This window comes from Cervus canadensis, chromosome 17, assembly GCF_019320065.1.
Source record: "Cervus canadensis isolate Bull #8, Minnesota chromosome 17, ASM1932006v1, whole genome shotgun sequence".
Lineage (NCBI taxonomy): Eukaryota > Metazoa > Chordata > Mammalia > Artiodactyla > Cervidae > Cervus > Cervus canadensis.
The window spans coordinates 11528556-11552597 of NC_057402.1; the positions used below are offsets into that span (position 1 = coordinate 11528556).

The window sequence follows — 24042 nt, forward strand, 5'->3', positions numbered from 1 at the left end:
AGCTCTCTATAAGTTAGTTACTAATTACAAAGGGGTGAGTAGTGACTTTGTAGTAGAGAAATCTGGCAGAAATCACTTTAACCAAGTAATCACCAACTGAAATGGGACATTATCATGTCATGTACCTCCTGATATCAGACACTGAAAACAACGTAATATCAAATCTGTAGTATGACTGACAAAAGTGCTAAACCCAAATTGATTCATAAGGAAACATCAAACTCATATTGAGAAATATTCTATAAAATAACTGGACTGAACTCTTCAGAAATGTTAAGAATATGACAGATAAAGGCTGAAGAACTGTCCTGAAATAAAGAAGACTAAAGGAAAAATCATTGCAATGAATGATGCTAGATTAAGTCCTCAATCAAAAATCACTTTTTTTTTGCTATAAAGATGATATGATTATTATATCGATTTTAATGAATAATTTCTGTAAACTTGATAATAGATAATAGTATTATAACAATATTAATTTCCTGATTTTGACAACTGTATATAGTTCTGTAAAAAAATGCCATTTTTTAGAAAATACACTCTAAAAGATTTAAGGATAAAAGGATATCCTGTGTGCAACTTACTTTCAAATGGTTCATTAAAAAATTCTATAATTAACACAAACATATATAGACTAAGAGAGAGAGAAGAGAAATAAATGTGATCAATGTTAACGTTCAGAGAAGTTGGGGGGAAAGTACTTGGGAATTTTTTGTACTATTCTTTCAACTTTTCTGCCAGTCTCAAATTATTTCAAAATAAAAAATTAAGAAGAAATGTTCCATGACCAAAGCCTTTTATAAACTTCCCTGTTAAAATTAGCTTCAAAAATCAATTCATATTAAAATCAGCCCATCACTAGAGTTATACCTTGCTCTTCGCCAAAATAGAATTATTCAGTTTGTTCACCAAGTTTTTTCAACAGAATTGATTCTAACAATGCTAAAATTCATATCCACTCTCATATGTCAACATCATTGCAGATATTCATACAAGTATTTTTCAGGCTGTTTAGAAAATCCCCATAGAAGTTTATGAAATGTCCTGAGTAATACTGCATCATTTCAGTAAATGTGAAGATGCCCAACACAAAGAAAGAATCACTGTTCAGTGCTTCCCCTCATTCTTCACCTCTGAACTAAAGGAAGTTCATGCTTCAGCTACCTGCTTCAGGAGAAGATCAAACATGAGGATGAAACAATTTAGATTCATTTCATCATCTTCACAATCAAAGTCAATAGTCCTTCCTCCTTGGTGTCCAAAATTCTTGAAAGGACTACGAAATGGACTACGCATAGGACTCCGAAATGGACTCTGAAAAGGACTATGAAATGGACTCAGCATATTGTGCTGAACTCGTCGACCAGGATCAGAGGCAACACTCACCTAGAAAAAAGAAAATTAACACATATAAGTGAACTTATAGAAGCTCAAATGGCTATACAAAATACTTGAGGATGCTGTGGAAGGTACTTCCAGCTGTCACACAGATTTCCTCCCCTAGCCAATGGAATTACTACCTCCAAATTCTATGCATCTTCTCAAAACATAAAAATAAGAAAGAAAATCATCCAAACTTTCTGTCAGGTGAATGACACATCATCACCCTGAAGAAAGAAGGCAGCCTCTTTGCCATTATATTTTTCATCCCACCAACATTTCCAACTAAACTAAATTGTCTGCATCTATCTAAAACCATAACCTGAACAATGACAACTTCCAGAAGTAAAGCATTGCAAATCACTTTTAGAATCATTAGCACAGAATCTCACATTGACTGGTAAAAGAAGAATGGTCTCTGACAATAATAATTATTACACTATCATGAGATAACAATACATCAAGCCTATTGTAGCAGTTATTTTCCATTTGCAAACGAACTCTTTTCCCACAAAAGGCCCTCACTGCTCTTTTCTGTCCTGTTCTATGCCTAAGGATGCCAAGAACTGAGTCTCTTCTGGCCCTATGGCTTCCAGTTGGGTTCAGTCAATGAGAGGCACCAGCAGAAGACCTGAAGTTGGCAGAGAGAGAGGCAGGAGTATTTCTCTCCACCGCCTGCCTCCTTTGATGCTACATTTCTGCAGTATCTCCATTCTCTCCAGTTCCTCTAGCCAGCCTTACCCTATAACTTCAGCTGCCAAAAGGCCCAGGAACACTTTCCCTTGTTCCTTCAAGCATAGGCATATAAAGGTTTCCTAGTGAACTACTGCTGGCCTCTGGGTGTCTCACCGGCCCCCTTAACCTTTCCCATAACTCTATAGGCCAAGTATCCATTAAAGACTCTTCACTGAACGTCTGGGATAAATTCTGCAGCAGGACCCTGACTGACATACCTGTACATCATTCTCAAGTCATATTTTCTCTCTTTAAAATCTCTCTAATAATCAGAAAGCTCTTTGAACACCATATTTAAAGTAAAAAAGAAAAATATCCCATTAAGAATCAGAATACCTGGATCATGATAGTGTTATCTATGGCAAATCACTTCAGTTCACTGAACCTCAGGTTAAGTAGTTGTCAAATGAGGATAATGAGTTCTTTCCAACGGCCTCACACAGTCCTCACACATCTTCACATGTGATGTCATCACATGTGAATACACTACACAGTATAAAGTGCTAATCATGTACTGTAATATTAAAGGTTACCAAAGAAAGAAATAAAATATAAATATTGGACAGCTGGTTCCTATGAGGCACATGAGAAAAGAAGTAATGATTTTTTTTTTTTTTAAAAAAGCATTTTAAAAGCATTAATCCTATGAATATGATGGTATTATAAAATATCATTAATTCTTGCCTGGAGAATCCCATGGACAGAGGAGCCTGATAGGCTACAGCCCAATAGGGTCACAAAGAGTTAGATCCAGCTGAAGCAACTTGGCACACATGCACATAAATGTCACATAGAGATTAAATTCTCTGAATGGCTCTTATGAGCATCATGAGTTTTCTTGATCATTGACTATTAGAAGCTAAAACAGTTTTTTAGAAATAAAAGCAAATTTAAATTTTTTAAAAATTGTAAAAGTTTTTAAAAAGCACTAAATACAATCTATGATCCCATGATTTTGTTATGTTCTCTAATCCCCAGATAGCAGGTAGAATGGCTGGAGGGTTGTGGTATACAGCAGGGAAGATCTTTTGGAGAGGCTAGACAGAACTAGAGGACCAGAACAGTCCTCACCCACCACCAGTTGATAGTTAGCCTCTCCAAAGCTGATCATGGTCTGGGGATGTCAGCACAAGAGCAGAAACTTTATCAGGTCCTCCATAGAAAAGTTATTATAAACACCCAACAGCTTCCATATGCTTTAGATCAGACTGTACTGACTTCTGTCATCCTCAAAGGCACAAAGGGATCAATAAGATGGGCTTAGTTAGTTCACAGTGACAGTATCACTCAGTCACCACTATAGTTGATCATTTTTTCCCAAAACACAGTAGAAAAAAACATACAAACAACAATATCCAAACTCCTCATTCCCAAAGTAAAGCACTGATCTGCCCAGTACCTGGTAAAGAATTCTTCTTCACCAGAAAACCAAAAAAAAAAAAAAGGCATAGTACCCCCACAAGCTACTGTTTTGGTTTATCAAGGGGAGAGATAGCTAACAGAGATGTGTAGGAGAAAAACTCAAAGGAATATGAAAACTCAATAACTGATTATAGAATATATCAAATATATCTTAGATCGATGTTTTCTGTTATTCAGTGTGCTTAAAAGGTTAATAGAGTGAGTGGGATAGGATAAAAAGGCATTTCCAAAGCAGTTTACGATGATGCCACTTTAAGGCCCACTATAATTGACAAGAGTTTTCAAAATCTTAACAAATAAGACAAAGACAATTATGGCAATAATTACCCTTCGAGCTGCAAGGTTCCCTGCCAGTTCACTGACTCTTGATTTTCTTTGATTTGCCAGTTCTTTGACAGAATTAACTCCATCAGAAAACATACTGATTAATAGCTGAAGTGGAACCATGATGTCTAACTCCGATAATACCTGGGGGAAAAAAGGCATATGTCCCCCCAAGACATAAACTTTAAAGCTCAAAAAAACTACATTTAACATTTTCCTAAAGTGACATATTGAACGTAAGGACATTAGCCTCACATATTCTATCTGCAGTTGTCCTCAATTTTATCCTATCTGCAGTTGTCCTCAATTTTTCATACTAAAAAATTCCAAGCTATCATCAAATATTCCCACTCCTCCACCCTCCACATTGGATAAATTGCCATGTTCTTTCTACACTTGATCTTAGCCAAAAGGCCGAGAAGCGATGCCATGTTCTTTCTAATAAAACTTCTAGTAAAGTATCTCCTGACTGTCCCCTTCTTTCCATGTCACTCTTGTTGCCTTGGTTCATTGCTTTTCTCCTGAACTAGTATAATCTGCAAGCAATCTGCAATTAACAAACATACAGATTTACCGATTCTTTGCAATAACTCCCTGCTGATCTACCTGAGGGGCTGAAGTTCATAAGCTAAAAGCTATTGCCCAAAATGATCAAAAGTATCATTCACTTACATGAAGCCACAGTAAAGCTTGTTCCTGCACGGAGGAAGGATATCCTGTGAACCGACAACTAATAAAGCCAAACATCTCTTCCATTGAAAAAGGTAGAGGGCAAAGCTCAATGTCAAACATTTTGCTGGAAAGCAGAGCAACAAAGGTAAATGACCAATGGGCATATATTAGGGTTTACTGTTGTCTTCCCAACTATATCTTATTTGGGGAACCAAACATTTTAGATTAGCCTGAGTTCTGAACTGTTATTAGCATGTTTCATTTTACTGTAATAGCTTATGTCTGTAGAATAGCTATAAATAATTCCTATGGTTGTTAATAACATTAGTGTTCATATTTATATTGGGTTTAATAGAAGGCATTGCATTTTCTAAGAAACTAGAGTTGCTCCTCAGCATCTTAAAACATTGTCCCTTTGTACTTTTCCAACTTTATCCAAATCATAATTATATTTGAAGATAAGCAATGTTTTTATTATATATTTTATTTATAAACAAACAATATCTATTTATTATCCCATCAGAACAAAATCCTTTCTGAACGATTACAGATCATCTTGGCACAATTTACAGCAATCGCTGTTCAGTCTCTTAGTTATGTCCGACCCCAGGGGGTTGCCGAGTCACATGCAACTGAGCGACTGAACAACAACAAAAATTTCAATTTGAACATTCCAATTTCTCAATAAGCGTGTAAAAATTCTATGAGATTATATAAAATGCTTAGCACAGTGCCTGGCACACAGTACATGCTTCATAAATGCTAGATATCGTTAGAATTACGGTGACTTCATTAAACTACTTACCCACCTTAATACTTCCCTGAATTCTTTTAACTGATTATCTGGGACTTCTGTTCTGATGGCTTCCAGCCATTCTGGCATGATGCACTCCCACACAGACTGACTGATCACATTGTAGGGGATCAGGCAGAGGATTCTGTTGAGACCTTCCTTCAGCTGAGTCACTGTGCTACAGGATTTATCCCAGTATCCACCAACCTGATGGGATTTCCACAGCCACAGGGGAAAAGAACAAAATGCACTCATTACATTTATACCCAAGGAAATACTAAATGAAATGGGTACAAAGAAAGACCACAATCCATTACATCTGAAATCTGTGCCAAGTATATTGAGCGAGGTTTGTAAAAAAACTACAAACCACCAGGATCCCTTAGTTTCTGAAAAGAAAATAGTTGCAAATAGATCCAAATACTGACCAGAGACTGAATTTGAATTATTTTACTGCAGATTTTCCAAATCGCCTGTGCATTAAAATTCCAAAAATTTGTTCTTAGAACAATGAAGTTTTATTTCTAAGGTGTGACAAATCCACTGCAAATATGTGCAGTTAAACTTGCATTTCAAAGGAACTTCTACCACCATAGAAGGATTTCTACCACTGTACTCTTTGTACTGGAGACTTTTCATCGTGGAAAATAAAGTGGCAGAGAGTACTCTTTTTTTCCTACACTGCATATCCTGTCACAGTTTTTTTCCTAAGAATGTTCTAAAGCTGGTTGAATCTATGAATTTTAAAAAAAATTTTTTTTTTACTAATTAAGATAGGATGTTAATTTTCTAAGGCAGAAAATCTTAAAATCACAACTTGAGGTTCTGTTTGTAATTCTGATTTTAGGTAAATATATATTACTATTATCAAAGTAACAAAGGGTTTACTGGTCCTCTATCTTTACCATATAACACAAAATTTGGGAGAAACTATATTATTTTTTCCTTGCAGTTTTACTGAGTTATGATTGACATACAGCAGTATATAAGTTTAGAGTGTGTAGCATAATGATTTGACTTACATACATCATGAAATGATTACTACAGTAGATTTAGTGAACAGCCATCTCTGGAGGAAGGCATGGCAGCCCACTCCAGTATTCTTGCCTGGAGAATCCCCATGGACAGAGGAGCCTGGAGGGCTACAGGCCAGGGGGTCACAAAGAGTTGGGCACGAATGAGCGACTAAGCACAGCACCTCGTGTAGATACAAAATAAAAGAAATAGGAAAGTATTCTTTCTCTTGTGATGAGAACTGTTAAAATGTACTCTTTTAACTTTGACATAAACAGCAATGTTAATTATATTTATCATGCTTTTACATTATATCCTGCTATTATAACTTAAATTTTCTACCTTTTGACTGCCTTCATCTAATTCCCCTTTCCCCCACCCCCACCTCTGGTGACCATAAATATGATCTTTTTCTATGAGTTGGTTTGTTCCTTTTTGAAGTATGATTGACCTATAGCACCATGTTAGCTCCTGTTACACAACATCAGTTCAGTCCAGTTCAGTCACTCAGTCGTGTCTGACTCTTTGTGACCCCATGAAGTGCAGCACGCCAGGCCTCCCTGTCCGTCACCAACTCCTGGAGCCTACACAAACTCATGTCCATTGAGTTGGTGTTGCCATCCAAACATCTCATCCTCGGTCGCCCCCTTCCCCTCCTGCCCTCAGTCTTTCCATAGTGATTTGACATTTCTATACATTTCAAAATGATCACCACAATAACCTAGTTATCATGTCATCATGTAAAGATATTACATAGTTGCTGACTCTATTTCCCCTACACTGTACATTTCATATCTGTGACTCATTTATTTTGCAACTGGAAGTTTATACCTCTTAAACTTCCTCACCTATTTCTCTCTTCCCCCTAAACCTCCTCCCCTCTGGGAAACACTGTTTCTTCTTTGTATCTACAACTCTGTCTCTGTTTTGTTATGTTTATTCATTTGTTTTTTAGGCTCCAGATATAAGTGAAATCACTCAGTATTTGTCTTTCGTTGACTTATTTCAGTTAGCATAAAGCTCTGTAGGTTTATCCACGTTGTCACAAAAGGCAGCATTCTTTTCCATTCTTTTTTATGGTTGAGTAATATTCCATCATGTATGTACCACATTTTTATACATTCATCTATCAATGGACACTTAGGTTGCTTCCATGTCTTCTCTATTGTAAATAATGCTGCAATTAATATAGGGGTGCATATATCTATTTTAATGGCCAACAGTGAAGTTGCTGAATCATATGATAGTTCTATTTTTAAGTTTTCTGAGGAATCTCCACACTGTTTTCCATAGTGGATGCATCAATTTACATTCCCATAGACAAGGCACAAAAAATTTCCTTTTCTCCACATCCTCATCAGCACTTGCTATTTGTCATCTTTTTGGTAACAGCCATATTGACAGGTATAAGGTGATAGCTCATTGTGGTTTTGATTTGCACTTCCCTGATCATTAGTGATCTTGAGCATCTTTCCATGTGTCTGCTGGCCATCTGTATGTCTTCTTCGAAAGAACGTCTATTCAGGTTCTCTGGTCAATTTTAATCAGATTTTCTTATATTGAGTTGTTTGAGTTCTTTGTATATTTTGGATATTAACCCTCTATCAGATACACCATTTACAAATATCTCCTCCCATTCAGTATGTGGCCTCTTCCTTTTGTGAAAGTTTCCTTTGCTGTGCAAAAGCTTTTTAGTTTGATGTAGCCCCATGTGCTTATTTTTGCTTTTGTTTCCCTTGTTTAAGGGGACATATCTAAAAAATAGTATTAAGACTAATATCAAAGAGCATACTACCTATGATTTCTTTTAGACATTTTATGGTTTCAGCTTTTACATTTAAGTCTTTAATCCATTGTGAATTTATTTTTGTATATAGTATGAGAAAGTAGTCTAATTTGATTCTTTTGCACGGTACTGCCCAGTTTTCCCAATATCATTTATTGAACAGGCTGTCTCTTCCCCATTGTATATTCTTGCCTCCTTGGTCATAGATTAATTGTCCCAAAACTATCTTACTTTAAATGAATTCAATTTTCAGTATTTAATTTTCATATCTAAAATTCTACATCATTAAAACAAATCAATTCAATTTAAATTTCAAGTATCTATTTAGTATCACATTGGCCAACATCCTAGATGCCTGACTAGATGTTTTCAGGAAGTGACTGTATTTCTGAGATTGTTGTTATTAGGTACGTAGAAGAGCTAACACTGATAATGCCCAGACTGTTGGAGTATCATTACTGAGGTCCCTTGGGCTGTTTAATTTATGCTTAAGTCATACAAAGGCCTATTGGTTTTGAATCACATTTTGAAACAGATTTACCTATGAAGATCTTAAGTTGTCAGTGACCAGACAGTGGATCCTTTGATTTGGGAAAGTTTTTATTTTTAAGAAGATTCTAGAGAGCCCTCGCCCTAAATAAATGTTCTCTTATCAACTATGGGAGGACCAAGCCGACAGAAACACACACACACACATAGTCACAGCTAGCCTAAAAGACTCCCTTAACATAATCCAAGAACAGAAATCAGATTTAGAAAGAAAATTAAAACCCACACCCACCATAAGCCCCCCTCTACCATGTCCCTCCTACGAATGACCCAGTTGGAAGTTGACATTCAGAGCCTGGTAGGAGACATTATTAAGGCCTTCCCTCAGAAGCTTAATTGGGCTAAAATAGAACGATCTACTCAGAGGAATACAGTCTAAAACCTTTGTCATACAATTTATAAAAAATATTACAAAGGCACACAGCTCTAAATTTGCAAATCTCAGTTCATAGGAGTCTTTTCCAATTTAGTTGAAAATCTAGTCCCTGATATAATAGAAGTTAATTCAAAGTAATGGGGTTGGGTGGGCAGGCCAGCTCCTTAATGTTATTATTGAGGCTGTCATCTAATGCTTTGAAGAATTAAAAATAAGTGGCCTTGCCTTACTGAGTATTTACAAATATGTAACTGTGATTCTAGAAGAATCCCAAAGCTCATCTATCTTTCTTACCAGTCCCAAAGCCTCCCCTATTCATCTCAAGATGCTTACAGATATTATGAAAAGTCAGAACAAGGAAAAGGGACTTTCCCGCCCTTAAGAAGAAACACTTAAATAGTAATTGCCTTAGGCCTCAGCTTCCTCAGACAAGCTCCTTTGAGCCCTCTTCTCAACTGAGGCCTCAACTTGGACCTGTTAAAAACTTCAGATTCTCAACACGAATAATTTTTCCACCTCCAATAAATCTCCTCCCTCAAAATACCTATAAAATCTCAGTGCTACCGAAAGAATCTGTTTGTCCCATCCAAAACATTTTAATAGACAAACATGTCCTTGAAATGTCCTTAGATTGTTATTTTACAAAGCTGCATCCTTTCTCTCCCTCTCTGAGACTTAAGTCTTCTGCCATTCAGCACTATCTTCTCAAGGATCTGAGAATCATCTCTATAAATGCAAATATTCAAGGACATAAATGTGGCTCTCAGCCCAAGAGATGCCTTGCTTTTACTTGTACTATTGCCTCTTGTCATAAAATAGGAGAAATTTATTTCTCCTCCTGATACGCATCAATTAACACTCCTCTTAACAAACCCCCAATGCCTTTTTCCTTAGCACTCTCCAGCCTTTAAAAAGTAACTTTTTAGTCAGCTGAAATAACTATCTGAGGTTGAATCATAGACTCCATAAGATTACATATGAGGGCAAAAAAAAAAGCTCTTAAGGGTCTGCCCTACAAATATTGATTAAAAGTTTTATCCTTTATATGAAGCTAACAATTTGTTCCATCTTCTAAAAACATAATTTGAACAAAAGTAAGGCCAAGATGAGAATCCCAGGGACGGCGGAGCCTGGTCGTCTGCCGTCTATGGGGTCGCACAGAGTCGGACACGACTGAAGCGACTTAGCAGCAGCAGCAGCAAGGCCAAGATGAAAACAAGCTCTTACATATACTAGTGAGTTTTGTATTACTATGATAGTCTTTGCTATAATGTCTGTATTTGTAAGTAAGTGTTAATCACTCAGTCGTGTCCAACTCTGCAATCCGATGGACTGTAGCCCACCAGGCAGGTCCTCTGGCCAAGGAATTTTCCAGGAAAGAATACTGGAGTGGGTTGCCATTCCCTTCTCCAGCGGATCTTTCCAACCCAGGGCTCAAACCCAGGTCTCTTGCATTGCAGGTAGATTCTTTTTATCATTTGAGCCACCAGGGAAGCCCTTATGTACTTGGGTCCCTTATGTATATGTTTTTATATGTATGGTATGTATATACACTATTTTCTTCTTCTGGATGGCTTTGCCAAATTAAGTTATTAAATTCCTTAAAAGATTTCTATTCTCAATAAGCTTTCTAGGAAACTAAGAGCTTATAAAATTAAATATTCCTAAAACCCTATGTCAGCAGGAAGAAGTTATAGAAGACGGACTTTTCTCCCTAATCCCATAGATACGAAATGACGTTGGACAAGTGGGGATTTGTAAGCAGCTTTTTGGCCCTTTCCTGTTTGTCTATTTGTTTTACGAATGAGATCACGCAGCAATTTAACCTAATTCCTGGCTTAATGCTTTCCTGAAAGTACACCATGCTTTGCCTAACCTGTTGATTCCTTTCCCAGATTAAAAGAAGTAAGAATGAAGAGCTAAGTAGTTAAAGAATGACTAGCTTTCTACTTCCAGCAGCCCCCAAGGCAGATCCTACAGGCAGATCACACAAGTAACATACCATCTGAAGAGTCAGCCAGTCCGCACCCAATGGAGAATGATGCAGAACCCAACCTCCTGCCTTGATCATTCACTGAGAGTCTCTCCCCTTTTTCCCTTTAAAAACTGTCATGCAGCATACTAACACATATATATGGAATTTAGAAAGATGGTAACGACAACCCTATATGCAAAACAGAAAAAGAGACACAGAAGTACAGAACAGACTTTTGAACTCTGTGGGAGAAGGTGAGGGTGGGATGTTGCGAAAGAACAGCATGTATATTATCTATGGTGAAACAGGTCACCAGCCCAGGTGGGATGCATGAGACAAGTGCTCGAACCTGGTGCACTGGGAAGACCCAGAGGAATCGGGTGGAGAGGGAGGGGGGAGGGGGGATCGGGATGGGGAATACGTGTAAATCTATTGCTGATTCATGCCAATGTATGACAAAACCCACTGAAAAAATAAATTAATTAATTAAAAAAATAAAAAAAATAAAAACTGTCATGGCTGGTCCCACCTAACACCAGTCAGAACAGCCATCATCCAAAGTCTACAAATAACAAATGCTAGAGTGGGTGTGAAGAAGAGGGAACCCTCCTACACTGTTGGTGGGAATGTAAGGTGGTTCAACCCCTGTGGAAAACAGTATGGAGATTTTTCAAAAAACTAAAAATAAAATTACCATACGGTCCAGCAATCCTATTCCTGGACATATACTCAGACAAAACTGTAATTCAAGAAGATATATGCACCCCTATATTCACAACAGCACTACTCACAATAGCCAAAACATGGAAACAACCAAACATTCATCAATAGGTGAATGGATAAAGCAGATGTGGTACATATAGAAAAAGGAATACTGCTGGTGGTGGTTTACTTGCTAAGTCGCGTCCAACTCTTTGTGTCTGCCAGGCTCCTCTGTCCATGGGATTTCCCAGGCAACAGTACTGGAGTGGGTTGCCATTTCCTTCTCCAGGGGATCTTTCAGACCCAGGGATTGAACCAGCGTCTCCTGCATTGCAGGAAGATTCTTTACCAACTGAGTCACCAGGGAAGCCCACGATGGAATACCACTCAGCCATAAAAAAGAAATAATACCATCTGCAGCAACATGGATGCAACTACAGATGATCGTGCTAAGTGAAGTAAATCAGAAAGTGAAAGACAAATGCCGTATGACATCACACATGTGAAATCTCAAATGTGGAAATATGGCACAAGTGAACCTATCTACAAATCAGAAACAGGCTCACAGATGTAGAGAACAGGCTTGCGGTTGCCAAGGGAGAGGGAGGTGGGAAAGAGAAGGACAGGGAGTTTGGGAATAGAAGATGCAAAGTATTACATCGGGTGGATAAACCACAAGGTCCTACTGTAAAACACAGGGAACTATATTCAATATCTTATAATAAACCATAATGGAAAAGAATCCTAAAAAAAGAATTTTCACATGTGTATAACTGAGTCACTTCGCTGTTGAGCAGAGACTGGCATGACATTATAAATCAACTGTACTTCAACTAAAAAATTAAATTAAAAAAACTGTCATGAAGGAGCAGAATCTTCCAATTTGGTATTGGGAAATGAATTTGCTTTCTCCCCAGATTGCTGGCTTTTCTAATTAAAGCAATTTTCCCTTTCCACCAACATTTGCCTCTCAAGTGTTGGTTTTTAAATGGCGATCAGCCAAATCTGAGTTCTGTAACAGTTTGTGTAAATCTTTGATAAATAAGACTATTTTAATATTGTTGGTTTGATAAAAACAGCTGCATCTTCTGAGTTACCAGCACTGAGTCTGATATGAACACAGTTTTTATTCTACATGGGTTTACTGGTCAAATAAGGTAATATTATATTTACTAGATGTTTACATTATAAGACGGATTTCATTTTAATCAAATTAAATTATTATGACAAGCTTTATTTCAACCATAATTGTGTTTTATGACATATCTTCTTAGAAGTAGTTTCCAAAATCTTTTTCATAACCTGAAATTAAATTTATATTAAGTTACATGAAAGATGTTCATTGAATATCCAGATCATTTTTAAATAAGTTTAATTTTATCTACCTTTGGCTTCTTATTTTTACAGAGATGCTAAAATTATTTGAATCTGCTAATAAATATGTTCATTTTGCCATACTGAGAAATTACACTATGAGGAAGCATATCCAGTAGAAGTTATGATAGAGGTTATCAGCACTGAGTATAATAGTATAATCATAAAACTATAAAGTATAAAAAAATAGTATAATCATAAGCTTTGCTACAAAATGTTGGTATGTGATGAGCAATTCACAATTGTTTACCTCCTGGTCTTTGAAAAACAGAGATCATTAAGTGTTGAAAATTATAATCAATATATAAATGAAACTTCTAGAAATAATAAGGGTGAAGGAAAAAACCTCTGTATGCAGAATATTCGAGGAATGTAGGATGTGTTTTTTGTTAAGGAAAGAAAGAGTAATTCTGTCCTAAAGTAGCTGTTTAGAGGTTGTATAAAGGTTATCCGGGTGACAAAGAGGAAACTGAAGGGCAGAAATATGACTGAAAATAGAAAATTGTATAGGATCTGTTGGCCGGGGGGAGATGGGCACACATCTTCATCGTGTCCTCAATTATTTAAGAGAACCAAGTCTTCTCAATGTGAAAAAAGCTAATTTTTTTCATTTATTTTTATTAGTTGGAGGCTAATTACTTTACAATATTGTAGTGGGTTTTGCCATACATTGACATGAATCAGCCATGGATTTACATGTGTTCCCCATCCCAATCCCCCCTCCCACCTCCTTCCCCATCCCATCCCTCTGGGTCTTCCCAGTGCACCAGCCCTGAGCACTTGTCTCATGCATCCAACCTGGGCTGGCGGTCTGTTTCACCCTTGATAGTATACTTGTTTCAATGCTGTTCTCTCAGAACATCCCACCCTCACCTTCTCCCACAGAGTCCCAAAGTCTGTTCTGTACATCTGTGTCTCTTTTTCTGAAAGAGACACGTGCACCCCAATGTTCATCACAGCACTGTTTATAATAGCCAGGACATGGAAGCAACCTAGATGCCCATCAGCAGACGAATGGATAAGGAAGCTATGGTACATATACACAATGGAATATTACTCAGCTGTTAAAAAGAATTCATTTGAATCAGTTCTAATGAGATGGATGAAACTGGATCCCATTATACAGAGTGAAGTAAGCCAGAAAGTTAAAGACCAATACAGTATACTAACACATATATATGGAATTTAAAAAGATGGTAATGATAACCCAATATGCTAATTTTTAAAATTATCACATTAGATTCCATATTTATTTTTGAAATTTGAATTTCCAGTTTGGTTGAATGGATAACTAAGTATTACTTCATAGCAATGTATCATCCTGATTAACTGAATATCCAAACCTTTTGATCTTTTGACAACTTTAGATATTTTGCTTTCCAAAATCAAATCCTAAATAAAATCTTGATCTCAAATTGACTTTGAGACTTCTAAGACGGCTTTCAGAAAATCTCAAAGGATTCTTCTCTCCTAGTAAAAAGAGATGTTAAACTAATTAGGTCTGTTTGATATGTTGAATTGCACGAAAAGCATTGGCAAATAAGAAGAGACGCTTAACCCTCTCTAGCTTATATCTCTATAGGTAATTATTTTTAACATAAATATTTCAGAAATTATATGGAATTTGTAAAAATTATGTGCCTTTTATGCTCATGATTATATTTTATGCTGCTTTGCCTGATAGTAGACAATAATGGAATAACTTTAACATCATAATTCCAGTTACTCTCATCAGATCTTTAATCACAGCCATTTTCTTTTTTAATTAATTTTTATTGGAGTATAGTTGATTTACAATGTTGTATTCGTTTCTGCTGTATAGCAAAGTAAATCAATTATACTTGTGTACTGTGCTAAATCGCTTCCAACTCTTTGCAACCCTGTTGACCATAGCCTGCCAGGCTCCTCTGTCCAAGGGATTCTCCAGGCAAGAATACTGGTGTGGGTTGCCATTTCCTCTTCCAGGGGATCTTCCTGATGCAGGGATCGAATCTGGGTCTCCTGCATTGCAGGCAGATTCTTTATCATCTGAGCCACCAGGGAAGCCTTACTCCTGTATTCTTGTCTGGAGAATCCCGTGGGCAAAAGAACCTGGGTGGCTACGGTCCATAGCATCACACAGAGCTGAACATGACTGAAGTGACTTAGCACACATGCACAGTTATTTACACAAGCTTAATAAAAATCTGTTCTCCTTGTAACTGGACATAATAGCAAAAATTGGTTATGTTATCAAGGCTTTGACTGAAACGTCAAACTTGAGAAAGATACACAAAGAATCAAATATGACCAGACAGCTTTAAAGAACTAAGGTGGACATTATGAAGCCCCTGCTTATAAAGCCCTCTTGGAAAAACCAGTCTGCTACTTGACTTTTGATGTCCCCAGTCTATAAGCAAATAAGAAAAGTCATTTCCTGACAGACCCAGAAACCTTAGAGCATTCGAGGGACCTCTAAAAGAAAAATTTACACAAATCTACAAATACTACAGATAAATATGACAAATTCTTGGCTTGGCTTCCCAGCATGGAAAGGCCTTTAAAAGTCCAATCTGAGATTCTCAAAAAAACTTGCAGCAAAACAAACCCTTGAAGGCCCATGTGGTCAAATACCATTTTTGTTGTATATAAATAATCAGGCCAAATTTAATGAGGCTAGACTTACTTTGTGAACAGAATATCTTACTTTCATTATCTTTGGTCAAAACTGGGAAAATTAAGAAATGGTTTGTTTCAACAGAATACTATACTCACACTTGTGGGTTATCAGATCTAGTCCTTTTCACTGAGCTATTTTTCACCTCTTTATAAACTGGATCCCGCTGTCATGCACACTTTGTGAGTAATTAATGTTCCCAATTGTTTTTCCTACCTTCCTGAGTTGGTGTCACTGAGAACTAAAACCTGACTGCCCAGATCCTTACTGAGACTCTAGGCTGTCTTGTCCCAAAGCCCAGCAAGCTAAAGCAGGCAGCTTGATATAAACTTCAAAAGATTTCTTGCTTCAACAGTTTAGGCCACTCGGGAAGTTCACCAAACATCCACATCTTCCAGGCTCTGCTCTAGAAAATGACCATGACAGTGACGCTGATGAGCTCATCATCTGAAGATGCTTCAAGCGCAGCATCTAGAAATCTTGACTGTTTTCCTTAGGCCATAGAAATTAGGTTTATAGTCTACCCTAATCACTAATCTTTGTTTTCTATTTCCTTATTTTAATTTATGTTCTTTTCCTCTTTTGCGTATCTCTTACCTAGCAGTTCCTAACCCAAATCTTCTCTCCAAGTCAGTCAACCTAGATTCCTTTTTGTGTGAAACTTCTAGGGAAGTTACAGATGGGGAAAAGGTGGAGAGGCACTCAGACCCACAGAGTCGGTATAAAGACTATATTAGATTGAAATATTTGCACTAAAGAAGACACAGAGAGAAATCTTATCCAAACTTCCTTTATCTGACTAAACTGGAGCCTCCAGAAAATATGGCCTCTATTAAGCCCCTCCAAAGGGAGTTCTTGTGAATACAGCTGCCTTGGAGAAAGGCTGCCCCGTTCCATTAGCATCAAAACAACCAAAAGAATTTTCCCTATCTTCCCCTTCAAGCCTCCTCACAAATGCCCCTCACACTCTAGAAGTTTGGTATATAAATTTTTTATCTCTGGTCATCAAAAAAGCTTCCCATCAATGAGTACTTCTGTGTGTAAATGTAAATAAACTTTGTCTCTTCTCTTGTTAATAACAAGTCAGTTCTGTCACTTAGTCATGTCCGACTCTTTGTGACCCCATGGACTGCGGCATCCCAGGCTTCCCTGTCCATCACTAACTCCCAAAACTTGCTCAAACTCATGTCCATCAAGTCGATGATGCCATTCAACCATCTTATCCTCTGTTGTCCCCTTCTCCTCCCACCTTCAAACTTTCTCAGCATCAGGGTATTTTCCAATGAGTCAGTTCCTCGCATCAGGTGGCCAAAGTATTGGAGTTTCAGCTTCAGCATCAGTCCTTCCAATGAATATTCAGGGCTGATCTCCTTTAGGATTGACTGGTTTGATCTCCTTGCAGTCCAATGGACTCTCAAGAGTCTTCTCCAGCACCACAGTTCAAAAGCATCAGTTCTTTGGTGCTCAGCTTTCTTTATACTCCAACTCTCACATCCATACATGACTACTGGAAAAACCATAGCTTTGACTAGATGGACCTTTTTTGGCAAAGTAGTGTCTCTGCTTTTTAACATGCTGTCTAGGTTTGTTGTAGCTTTTATTCCAAGGAGCAATTGTCTTTTAATGTCATGGCTGCAGTACCATCTGCAGTGATTTCGGAGCCCAAGAAAATAAAGTCTGTCACCATTTCCATTGTTTCCCAATCTATTTGCTATGAAGTGCTGGAACCAGATGCCATGATCTTAGTTTATTGAATGTTGAGTTTTAAGCCAGCTTTTTTACTCTCCTCTTTCACTTTCATCAAGAAGCTCTTCAGTTCCTCTTTGCTTTCTACCATAAGGGTGGTGTCATCTGCATATCTGAGATTATTGATATTTCTTCCGGCAATCTTGATTCCAGTTTGTGCTTCAACCAGCCCAGCGTTTCTCATGATGTACTCTGCATATAAGTTAAATAATCAGGGTGACAACATACAGCTTTGATGTACTCCTTTCCCAATTTGGAATCAGTCTGTTTTTCCACGTCTGGTTCTAACTGTTGCTTCTTGACCAGCATACAGATTTCTCAGGAGGCAAGCAAGGTGGTCTGGTATTCCCATCTCTTTTAAGAATTTTCCATAGTTTGTTGTGATCCACACAGTCAAAGGCATTGGCATAGTCAATGAAGCAGAAGTAGATGTTTTTCTGGAATTCTCTTGCTTTTTGTATGATCCAGTAGATGTTGGCAATTTGATCTCTGGTTCCTCTGCCTTTTCTAAATCAACTTGAACGTCTGGAAATTCTTGTTAATGTCTCTTGCCAATTACATGCAGGCTCCCAACTGCTGGACTCAAGTTGGAAGAGGAAAAGTTTTCCTCCCAATATAATAATTTCCTCTTATTTTTCAGAATTCATGGGGTTCCAGGCAAGAATACTGGAGTGGGTTGCCATTTTCTTCTTCAGGTGATTTTCCTGACCCAGGCGTTCTTTACCACTAGCACTGCCTGGGAAGCTCTTTTCAGAATCATACCACACTAATTCTTTACTGTTCCAAAAGAAACAGTAATTGAAAACATATCAATATAGTCAAAGAATGCCAGGAAATGGGGAATTTCCATTATGCAAAAATCTGATCTTATATATGAGTCAGTAGGTGGCACCAAAGAAGAATGAAGTGTATCTTGATAAATGCACAGAATGCTCTGACTCCTGGAAATCTAATAAAACCTTCTCTTTAGAAGGTATGTGTTATGTTTTCTTCTTAAAATTCTTATTTAGACTGAAAACTGCCTCAAGATTTCATTGAAAGCAAACCCAAAAATCACAAATAAAAATAAAACTTAGAAAATACCTTGAAATAAATTTCATGTATTGCTGGCAGAAACTGATTTAGATATCCATCTTGCTGGGTTAGAAATGAATGATATTACATTCAGGAAATATGAAGTCTTAACAGCTGTGCATCTGAAACTAGTGATCCAATAAGGCAGAAGCAAGAGAACAAGCACAGAGAAATTTGTCCTAGAGCCAGAAGAAAAGGAGCATTTGGGCAGTTCCTTTGTGGCTCAGCTGGTAAAGAATCCGCCAGCAATGTGGGAGACCTGGGTTCGATCCCTGGGTTGGGAAGATCCCCTGGAGAATGGCCTGGAGAATTCCATGGACTGTATAGTCCATAAGGTCGCAAACAGTTGGACATGATTAAGCAACTTTCACTTTTTCACCTTAAATCTTTTGGGCATTCCACATGAGAAGACAGGGACCATTCATCCCTAGATATATATGTGAAACCACAGAAACTGCTCCTAGTCAAATGTTAGCCTTTCCCCAAACCAGAAAAAGGCTGAGCTCTAGCAATCTCATGGAAAGGCTTTTTTATTTCCTGTTTCTTGGTTAAAATATTCAGCAATGTCAGGAAAGAATATTCCCTTAAATTTTTTAAAGATACGTCACACATTCATCTTGCCATTCTTCCTCATCTTTTGAGATGTTAGTTTGATGTTAGTTTGCTAACATCAAAACAGCGTATCAGCTAAAATGTAGTTACTAAACTCATTTAACTCTATTGACCAAATTAATGAGAGGTGTTCCTCTTCTGCAGACACTGATAACACTCCAGTAGCTACGGTAGTGTCAGCAGACAGGGTAGGGCTCCAGAGAGAGAGAACCAGTCATGGTTTTCTTGACAGAAGAGAAGCCACTTTCACCTAAGCCATTTTGTGATCTAAGCCTGTTCACGATGCTTGCCCTTGAACAGGTCTCAGTAATCAACCATTTTAAGGACAGTAAGAAAGGAAAATCAGTCAAGAAACAATAGTCTAGCAATAAGAGTCCTAGTTCCTCCTCAAGGAATCTACATCACAATCTGATACATACTTTTGAGTTCTGCAGGACGCAAGGCCCCCACCCAGGTGGAGGATGGTGACAACATGCCGAGACCTCCCACTGGTCAGAATCTAAGGAATGATGGTGTTGACCTTTTCTGACCCTCTTGACTTTAATCAACTAAAGCTTAGACTCTGTCCATCTCTGCCCCAGTTCTATGCTGAATTCTCCTCTGCTCAAGCCCCTTCATGAATATGCATGTATCCTTAGCCTAAAAAGGTCTCCAATTTTGCTGTTGAGAGATACTGCCTTGGGAAAGATCCCTGGTGTTCTCCTTACTGCAAGTATTAATAAGAAATCCTTCTTTCTCCTGACCTTTGCCTTGGTTGTATCTTTTAGCTCAACATCCACCAAGAAGTAAACCCAGGTTTTAAGTAACAAGAGTGCTTCTCCCCAAGTCGGCCTCTCCAACAAGGTCCAAGCTGTAGGTCTTGATGAAAAAAATGAGTATTTTATAGCAGGACAAGGAATTTTTAAACATAAAAATTCTTCTCTGCTCATTTAGGCCTCCTCCTTCCCCTTTAGTACATGTTGTGCAGTTGCATTAACCAGACTTCCTTAGGAGATAACATTCCTTCTTAATTGCATCAAGCCTCACAACTGCTTGGAAAATAACTTTCCTTCTTATCTTGTAAGAGGCCATGATGACCCGTGACCCACTCAGTTCAGTTCAGTTCAGTCGCTCAGTCATGTCTGACTCTTTGTGACCCCATGGACAGCAGCACTACTCACTTAGTATGTGTAGATCTGGATTGTGTTAACTCTCAATAATACATCACTTGACATAAAACCCTTTGTCTCAAAATTTTACATATCTGTGCTTTGGCTTCCAAAAGACAGAACAATCCTCAGAGCTTTCTCAAAGACTATCTCTTGGGTTATAATCCTCAGGTTGGCTCAAATAATACTTCCCCTTTCTTTTTTTTTTTAAACTTTTCATTTTTTTATTGGGGTATAGCTAATTAGCAATATTATTAATTTAGTTAATTAGATAGCTTCAGGTGACCAGCAAAGGGACTCATTCATACACATACATGTATCCATTCTCCCCTCCATTTCTTTCCTAGATCAATTATTGATTAATTTTTTTTTTTTTTATTGACAGCCTCCACTTACCCGAGCAAATTCCATTGGTTTGGGAAGAAGGCACATGACCATGACATCAAAGCGAACATCACATACTGTCTTCAACCACTTGGTGACAAACTGAGGCTTCAGCTTTTCTACCAAACTTCCAACTTCATCATCCATCATATACGCTGTGGAGTGAAACCACTGAAACACCATGGCCACGAGCCTGGCCAAGCTTTCCGTAGGAGTATTCTCACTGGGCGTGCAGAGGCTCACCTGGAAATAGATTAGATTCTCCTTCAGCCTCAGTACATAATATGTTTGTTTAAAGACAAAAAAAAAAAAAAAGAAAAGATGTCCCTGATAATCCATTTGAAATAGGCAGTCATAAATAAATGATGAAGGACCACTTATCCTGGAAACTGTTCTTCTCTATAGAGAGATGAACTGCAACAACTTCCCCTCAAGACTGTACCTCCCACTAAGCTTTTTCACCTAAAAGAAATCAATTACATATTCTGTACTAGGTATATACTTTTAAAAAGTTAAGTCTACAAGGTGAAATTTCATAAATACCTTCAGTGTAAAAATTATATATATATATATATATATATATATTTCAGTTCCAAAATGATCAGATTTACCAAGAATTTCCTAGCAGTAATAATTCTGAAACCTTAGAGCACCATGCCTCATTTCACCACATTACAAATAGACTTTTCAAAACTGTTCACCATTTGCTCATTAATCTTTTATTAAGCATTGAAGTAGGGTTCAGGAATATAAAAAATAAATAACACATTATCTTTGCCTCAATGAGTTCACAATAGTAGTCAGTATGTCATTAGATAATAAGTTCTAGGAGTGAGACATGCAAAATCAATAATTAAACCCCAATTTGATAAAGCGAAACAAAGCAAAAAATATATGAAAGCACAAAAGAGACATATCACTATGGAGATAGTGACGCTTAATCTATTTCTTCAATGGGCAAAAAAAGAAAAGTCTGCTTCTCTGCAGAACTGTCAAATTCAGCATTCTTGGAACTTTGGATCTGTATGTTTGATCTTTCCTAAATGAATACTTCAATTGAATCAGTCAATAGGAGTCAAATTCCCTGCACTGGTTTGGCTATAATTTTTCTGGCTGTATTGCACACTTGCCATAAATACACAAAAAAATCCACAGTGACTGAACTTTCAAACAAAATATTACGTCAGTAGGAGGTGAATGATCTGTAAATTATATTGAATCCAATATTTCACAATATACACTAGGAACTTACCCACTTGTTTCTTGTCAAAACACACATTTCCAACAGTTTAGAATCTGGCACAAAAGATTCCAACACCTGGCTATTCATTAGAATCAAGAAGGGATCTTTTTAAAAAGTTCCCAAGATTCTGGGATGGAATCTGGGCAATGACATCTTTTAAAAGCCTTCACAGGTAAATCCAATGGGCAGTCACTGTTCTAGAGTATAGACTTTCTATGCTAAGGTTGGGTTCTCAGAGGGCTCAGTGGTAAAGAATCCGCCTGCCACTGCAGGAGACACAAAAGAAGTGGGGTTCGATCCCTGAGTCGGGAAGATCCCCTGGAGAAGGAAATGGTAATCCACTCCAGTACTCCTGCCAGGAAAAGTCTATGGATAGAGGAGACTGGTGGGCTCCAGTCCCTGGGGGACATGACTGAGCACACACACACTGGTGGTAGTCAATGCTAAGGTTAATTTTTCACCATTTACTATTTACTTCCCTAAAATGAACAGAAGAAACTCATCATCAGGGCAATGTTGGATTAAAACATAAGATATTAGATAGTAGTTAATTTCTTTTCTTACTAAGAACCATATTCCAAATTGACTGAGTAGCCGCTGGTCGTGTTTATCATCATCCTTGTTGTCAAAGTCAGCGTTATCCAGGGAGTGGTGGGAAGAGGAGAGGCCCAGCTGCCGCCGGCGATTAAGCTCATGTTCCCGCTGCTCAGCATGGAACTCCGCTTCTTTCAACAAGCTGCAGAAGAGCAGAGATTGCAAGTGAGACTACCCAAAAACACACTCAAGATTATGATCCTATTCAAAGCAATTACTTCACGAGTTCTCAAGCATCACTCATTATTCTCCTTTAAATGGGAAGGAGCCTCATGTCCTTGTTATTTTCTACTCCATCCCCATCTCAAAGATGTATAAACTGAGGCACAAAGAGGCTACTTCCTCCAATCAATAACAGTCAACCAGAACTGATGCCTTCTGGCTTCAAGTTCACCAATCATCCCACTAGAAGACACTGCTTCTCCTATATCTAATATGAAGCTATGAAAGAAAAAAGTGAAAGTGAAAGTCATTCAGTCATGCCAGATTCTTGGCAACCCGATGGACTATACAGTCCACAGAATTCTCCAGGCCAGAATACTGGAGTGAGTAGCCTTTCCCTTCTCCAGGGGATCTTCCCAACCCAGGGATCGAACCCAGGTCTCCTGCATTGCAGGTGGATTCTTGACCAGCCACAAGGGAAGTCCCATATGAAGCTATGTGGACATCAAATGCATGATCAAGGACAGTTTGAGGAACTGATACTCAAATGGAAAAACATTTAATATCTAGAATTCAAAGACCTGACAGTGAGCAAAAAAGATTCCTTTTTCAATTTTCTAAACAGATGACAATTTTAAAAAATAATACACAATGTTGGCAAGAGCGTAGCAAAAACTATCATGATGTATGAAATTCATATACACTCTTTGAAAATCAGTTTGGTAATGTATCAAGTGTCCTTAAAATATTCATACCCTTTGACCCAGTCAGTCACATCTGGCCATCTATCCTAAATAAACAAAAAATACAGGAATGGCACTATACACAAAATAGTTATCAGAGTTATTTATAACAGTAAAAATAATGGAAGAAATTGACGTGTCTAATGGTGGAGGAAAATAATCTAGATAAATATTATGTACCCACTAAAAATGATAAATGTGGAAACTACACAACATGGAGAAGAGCGAATGGTATAATGTTACATCAAAAAGAACGTGGATATACTGTGATTGCAATTATATAAGTAAAATAAGCATTTGAATAAAACTAGAAGAACATATGCAACAAAAAAAAAACAACTGATGATGATGACAGCAGTATTGTTTTTTTCTTCTCTGTCCAAACTTTCTGCATTGTTTTATTTAGCAAACATTTATTGCACTTTCACATGTGTCGGCCACTGGGATAAGAGAAACAGAAGACTTAGTCCTTATCTTTAAAACATACATTCTCATATTGTTTCTTTATCTTTAAAAATCTTGTCTCATTGAACAGTATACAAAAAGAGAACAAGTCTAGAGGTTATCACTTGTAAAGC

The 24042-nt window shown here is 37.6% G+C and overlaps 1 protein-coding gene across 5 annotated transcripts in view; it reads right to left on the reverse strand.

The window, feature by feature from the left end:
• UNC79 (unc-79 homolog, NALCN channel complex subunit) overlaps positions 1 to 24042 on the reverse strand; it is a 267685-nt gene that overhangs the window by 124387 nt on the left and 119256 nt on the right. For all 5 annotated transcript variants that reach the window (XM_043434509.1, XM_043434507.1, XM_043434506.1 and 2 more), the window contains 6 exons: positions 22530 to 22701; positions 20735 to 20965; positions 5343 to 5533; positions 4534 to 4657; positions 3865 to 4005; positions 1165 to 1386 (listed from right to left, as the gene is read on the reverse strand). In XM_043434509.1, coding sequence (XP_043290444.1) covers positions 1165 to 1386; positions 3865 to 4005; positions 4534 to 4657; positions 5343 to 5533; positions 20735 to 20965; positions 22530 to 22701 — 1081 coding nt within the window. The remainder of the gene's footprint in view (positions 1 to 1164; positions 1387 to 3864; positions 4006 to 4533; positions 4658 to 5342; positions 5534 to 20734; positions 20966 to 22529; positions 22702 to 24042) is intronic.